Source organism: Alosa pseudoharengus, unplaced genomic scaffold, assembly GCF_046254945.1.
Source record: "Alosa pseudoharengus isolate Yale_2024_CS ecotype anadromous, Long Island Sound unplaced genomic scaffold, YU_APseudo_1.1 YU_APseudo_1.1_scf_21, whole genome shotgun sequence".
Lineage (NCBI taxonomy): Eukaryota > Metazoa > Chordata > Actinopteri > Clupeiformes > Clupeidae > Alosa > Alosa pseudoharengus.
The window spans coordinates 27,508,292-27,514,681 of NW_027468674.1; the positions used below are offsets into that span (position 1 = coordinate 27,508,292).

The following is a 6,390-nucleotide window of genomic DNA, read 5'->3' on the forward strand; positions in this document are numbered from 1 at the left end:
GCAAAATAGAAAGTCTTTTGAGGCATTCCACAACACAGCTCTAAATAGGGCAGCTGGCATTTCTCAAGAGAAAAGACAAAATTACAGCCGTGTGGCCCACTTCTTAGCTGCGATTGCACTTAATGCGGATGTCAGGATTTCTGAAGTCACCCGTCCCAAACATATGGCTGTGCTCACATCTGCTCACGGCGGATTAAGTCCTGGGCTCATGGTCAAAAAACAAAAACATTCTGGCCTCAGCTCGTTCAGTTCTGTCCATGTAGGGAATTAATTATGAATTAATTATGAATTAATTAAGAATTAAACAAACAAACGATGGTGTTGGTGAAGGTGGAGATTTTTAGAGTTCTCTTTCTCCTTCGTCTTCTTCTTCTCTCTAGCCAATAACGTGTGTTTCTACGGCGAGTGCTCGTACTACTGCTCCACGGAGCACGCTCTGTGCGGGAAGCCGGACCAGATCGAGGGCTCGCTGGCCGCCTTCCTGCCGGACCTGGCCCTGGCCAAGCGCAAGACCTGGAGGAACCCGTGGAGACGCTCCTACCACAAGCGCAAGAAAGCAGAGTGAGCATCACACACGCACACACACACACACAGACACACACACACACACACACACACACACACTGTCAGGATCTGATGTCACTGTTGTGTCCTTAACCCTGAGTTCGTCCAGGGAGACTGGCCCCTCCAATTGGTATCTGTAAGTTGCTTTGGATTAAAGCATTGGCTAAATGCATAAATAGTAATAATAATTATTATTATTACATCCTTTATGATGCCAGTGTTGTAACCAGTGTTATATTATTGTAAGGCAGATGAACTTAATTTGCTTTATTTTGCTTATTTTAAAAAATAACATTACTTTTTGTTCGCTTTTTTGCGTACACGTTTGTTTTAAAATGTCGCCGATTTGGTTATGTTTACGTCATTAGGGCTGAACAGTAGTTCATCAAGCTGACACCTCAGTCCCACTGACTCAGTAAATGAGCCAACCTGACTCTTGGATTGCTGCTCCCTCTTCCACCCGCAAACACAGACACCCGTTAATTACACTCAGGGGGTGGGGGGGGGGGGCTTGTGACATCTGCACACGCCTTTGACACAGATAAATAGTTGTCAGCGGAAGCATCTCGCATCAGCTGCCTCTCATGGCCACAAAAACACACACACACACAAAAACACACACACACACACACACACACACACACACACACACACAAACACACACACACACACACACACACACACACACCAACCCCTCTGCTGGGACTCTGACGTCACCCTCAAGGGACGAGGAGCCATCCGGCAGGGGGATTGTGAGCGTGCTCAGTTGGGGAACAGATCCGCCCTCTGCACCACCTGCACTCCGCCAACAGGAACAGCAGGAGGCAGCATTTGGTCTCGAGAGCCACGTCTCCTTTCCTCTTCCTCCTCCTCCTCCTCCTCCCCCGCTCCAGTGCAGTCTGGCCACAGGGGGCACCAACTCCCCACTGAATAGAGAGGAAATTGAACGCAGGGACTCGAGGCAGTGAATGCGCTTTTGAACCCATACTGGGGCTTCTCAGCCCCGTGATTCACATCACAATGGCTGCCAGACGTCACGTAATCACCCCCTTTTGACACTGAGTGGGGTGGCGGCAAGGGTGGCGGGTCGGGGGTCTGGAAGTGAGAATATTCGCTGTAATGAGGCACCTTTCAGTGCAGAGAATAACAGTGATTATGGGGATTATGGGTGAGAAGACTCCACTAGATACAGTAGCTGCTCTTGTACCGTGATTGCTGTGAGACAATGTCTGTAATCATCTGTGTGTATGTGTGTGTGTGTGTTTCAGGTGGGAAGTTGACCCTGACTACTGTGAGGAGGTCAAGCAGACTCCCCCGTACGACAGCGGAACTCGCCTACTGGACATCATAGATATGACCATCTTTGACTTCCTCATGGGTAAGACCACTACTGTGCCTACGCAGTCAATTCACAAGGACAACACAATCATGTGTATTACTTGTAGTTGTGCTAAATGTCATGTCTTCTCTCAGGGAATATGGACCGACACCACTATGAGACCTTTGAGAAGTTTGGGAACGAGACCTTCATCATCCACCTGGATAATGGACGAGGGTGAGCTACACTGTGCTGATTCACTTCTTCATTATCAACACTATTCGTGTTAGGAGGAAGGTGTTTTCACTCACATGTTAATATCTGTATGTGTTCCCTAGGTTTGGGAAACATTCGCATGACGAGGTCTCAATCCTGGTGCCTTTGAGCCAGTGTTGCAGGTAAACCCTCGTTTGACATCACATCACCCTCAGAGACATTAATGCCTTTATAGCACACACTAAAGTTCTCACACACTCCATTCACCAGTAATAGAGAGAGCTTTATCCCATAAAAAGTGTGTGAGTGTAGTGAATGACAGATTGTTTTATTGTTCAGGTTGGTAATTTTGTACTTAAATAATACAGCTACTCAAAGTAAACAAGCACTTTAAGGTGTTACAAAATACATACTATTTAGTGTTTTAATGCTAATATTCATTCAGACTTAGAGTAAGCCTCTGACTGTGTGTGTGTGCGTGTGTGTGTGTGTGTGTGTGTGTGTGTGTGTGTGTGTGTGTGTGCTCTCTCTCTCCCTCTCTCTCTGTCCCCCCTCCCTCTCTGTCTCTCTTTCCCTCTCTCTCTCTCTCTCTCCCTGTCCCCCTCTCTCTCTCTCTCTCTCTCTCTCTCTATCTCTCTTTCCCTCGTTCTCTTTCCCTCTCTCTCTCCCTCAGGGTGAAGAAGTCCACCCACCTGCGCCTCCAGCTGCTGGCCAAGGAGGAGTACAAGCTGAGCACGCTGATGGAGGAGTCCCTGCGGCGGGACCGCCTGGCGCCCATCCTCATCCGGCCGCACCTGGACGCCATGGACCGCCGCCTGCGCCTGGTCCTCCAGGTGCTCTCCGACTGCATCGAGAAGGAGGGCTACGCCAACGTAGTGGAGGATGACCTGAGCGAGCCTCAGCAGACCGCAGCTGCCGCCGCTGCCCCCGCTGCTCCCCTGGCCCCAGCTACCCACCGAAGGTAGTAGAGCCCTGGGGGGGCAACCGACAGGGGGTGGGGGCCCGGTCAGACAAGACGTCCACAAACATTGGTGCGGAACAGTTTCGGCATGGACGTGGTTATTTAGCTCCCGAAGTGCTGGAGTTGGACGCGTGGCAGGACGGGCGGTTGTTTGTTTATGGACCAGCGAGAGTAAAGACGCTTCTGTGTTCTTGAGTGAACCTTGTTTATTCACATTTGCTTTGAATTCAGTGAATTCCATAAGACTTGGTTATGCATTCCTCAAACTGCCTGTGTTTGTTTGTGTGTGTGTGTGTGTGTGTGTGTGTGTGTGTGTGTGTGTATGTGTTCACACACACATACACACACACACACACACACCGTGGCAGTTGCGAGAAGCGAAAAGGGAATATTTGGGATGGAGTCGTCAATATTCCTGGAGATTCGTTGTCTCCACACTTGACAACATGTGGAGAGAGCAAGACTTCTTCTCTGTTTTGGATTTTTGTTGTTGTTGTTGTCATTGTGGTTGTTTTTCTAATTTAAGAGAGCTTTGATTGGAGCGCAGGTTTGCTCCAAGATGTCCATGCACATGTGCACCAAATATTCCTTTCTCTAAAATTTTATTTATTGAGTGTCATATTTATTATTTCAGAGAGAAAAAAAAAAGATTGACACTTTTTATTTCCACAAAGCCTGATCAACAGAATGGATTTTTAGAGTCAACAAATCAATGGAACAGAACAGCTGTCCACGTGCAGTCCCTGCAGGTAGAGGCTCAGTTGCCTGTATGGGATCTGTGGTCCAGCACTAACTGAATTTAAAGGTTTCTTGTATTTACTCTTATCAAATGACAACACATTATCCAAATATACACCCCAAAGTTTGCAGGTCAATGTGAGAACTCATTTAGGTGGATACATCTATAGGCATTGCACCTAAAGTATGGACATGATTGGTTTCATTGTTTTCACATCAGTTGAAAAGTACTCAAGCTTCACATCAGTTGAAGAGTGCTTAAAGCTTTTGTGTTGTTTGAGGGTTGTCAATACAGTGACAACTGTGTCAGGTTTAGAGATTTATGTTTGAAATTTTACATTTTACTCACATCTGAACAATTTAACCATAAATGATTTTACAGGGTAAATGAGTTGCATTCCATTTGTACCATGGCTTTTCACATGGTAATTCAGGCCGACAACAGAAACATCTCAGAAGTAATATTTTGGTCACAGGAAACAGTGTTATTGTACTCTGAAATTGGATGTGATAAAATGGATAAATTAGCGTTGTGACTTTGCCGCAACCATTTTTATTTTTTATTACACTGTCTGTATCTGGCGTAACCACAGGAGGTTAAGAGGCCAATTTTCAATAGGACTTGAGAAACTCTAATAGAAGGACAAACACTCTTTGATGTTATTCCAAACGAGATTATGTTTTTGATCATGTGCCTCTGTACAACATCTGTAGTTAGAATGAAGACTTCATAAACACTGCAGTCTAATCTCAAAAGACAGCTTCACAGCCATAAACCTTCCTTTGTCACATGGAAAACTTTTGCTTTAAGTTAATAAAAAAAAAACAGGTCAGGAGAATGAATCACTACACATACATAGCAAAGTATGACATTGTCAGTTTCTGCCATAGTTACCATAGCTTTCTTTGCTTCAGACCAAAACATGTGCTATGATGGATCATAAGCCTGTATTCCAGATCACAGAATAACATGCTATTATGCTCATGTGCAGTTATTTTCATTATTGTGGTGCTTTGGTTAAAAAATGGAATTTAAAACCACAAAGATTTGTTGAAAGTCATATTTTTCAGTCACATCTTGTCAGTTTGTACAGCTTAAACGGAACACTTATCATGCTCATAATCAACAGCTACTTTTAGCCGTCTTACCTTTTTGAAATGCCTTTGTTGCGGCGTATTTGCACACAGGACTTTCATTCCAAGAGAATACAGTCTTAAGTCCACTCATGCAAATCTGGTGATCATAGCTTTTATACTCATTCAGAATCACATTATGTTGGTTGTGCACTCACTCAGTCAGTTCTGCAAGGTCCACTACACCGCTATGGACTCTGCTTCTTCAAAATATACCATAAGCTTTTTCCATTACCAAATGTAATTCATTTGCAGTATAAAATCCAATTGTTGACTTAAAAAATATCTTTTTATAAGTTGTTTCTAAAGATAACTATGGTGTACAGATATTCATAATGATATCCGGTACTGATATCATATTAATAGTAGAGAGCACTATTCTAGAGAACACATTTCCAGTACTGCTGAAAACTTATGTAGGTATGTGAATCCAGTGCCTGTGCAATGATAGGAATACTTGAATGTTTTGGGTTAAAGGTGATTTTAAGAAAATAAAATAAAAACAAAATGAAAAAATGGGGGAAGCTATTCCGGGGTTAGGTACTAGGTTTTGGGGCAGTGGAGGGTTTGCCCATCTTGGGGGCACTTTTAGCCAAGAACACATGACCTAAAATGTTTGTTTTCTGACTTTTCACAACTGTGTTTATTATTCAGAATACGTTCAGCATCATGGGCTATTTTGGCAGGCATTTGCTTCTCCTAACTTTGTGTTGTTTCTGTGGATTTGTTTTGTTTTTGCTACATGGTAAAAGTGCAATAAAACAAAATGCGCAAAAAAAATATTTCTCAACTGTCTGCTCTTTTACTGGGCCATGTTATTTGGGAAATTGCCAGTTAAAACTGTCAGAAAGCTGTTCACACCAACTGCAAAAATAAAATTTTATATGAATGTGGTTTGAATTAATGTTGAGGTATTAAACTTGAGTTCAACAAAATGTTATAGTCTGTTAAAACCAACAATTTGTTCAAATACTGTGACTGGTCTGATCAAATTGGTCATCTTCATAGTTGGAAAATCTGACTGAATAAAGCTCTGTGTAAATAATGGATGTTTGCTAACCTACAGTACAAAGTCAGGAAGTTACTGTAACCTCGTCCTCGACAGTAGAATAGTCATTCCATTTGCTGTTGGGGTTTTTTTTATCATTGAAAAAATGAAGAGCTTTATGTAACACTTTTTATTCTTGAAGGAATGGTGTACTTCTTTTTTGAATTCTAATAGGTATGATGTGTACTGAGATAACAATTCTTCTTACAATACAGCCCAGATCGTGTGATCTGAATTATCTTATGTTTATTTGACATGTTTAGAATTCAACATCCTGATGGATATTTTCTCTTTCCGTGACCTTTTCATAGCCTCCACTGCCCGCGGCATCTGTTCCGAGGCACGAATAAATAATGTCCTTCAATCGTGAAGGACGGAAGTACATTTGTGGTTAACATCTGAGGGGACAGG

General features: G+C 43.2%; 1 protein-coding gene across 1 annotated transcript in view; it reads left to right on the forward strand.

Moving 5' to 3' along the window:
- fam20cb (FAM20C golgi associated secretory pathway kinase b) overlaps positions 1-5,740 on the forward strand; it is a 42,131-nt gene extending 36,391 nt beyond the window's left edge. The window contains exons 6-10 of the mRNA XM_076298410.1: positions 381-561; positions 1,833-1,942; positions 2,038-2,119; positions 2,221-2,280; positions 2,772-5,740. Of these exons, the coding sequence (XP_076154525.1) occupies positions 381-561; positions 1,833-1,942; positions 2,038-2,119; positions 2,221-2,280; positions 2,772-3,063 (725 nt within the window). The 3' untranslated portion in view covers positions 3,064-5,740. The remainder of the gene's footprint in view (positions 1-380; positions 562-1,832; positions 1,943-2,037; positions 2,120-2,220; positions 2,281-2,771) is intronic.
- Positions 5,741-6,390: the final 650 nt, after the last annotated feature.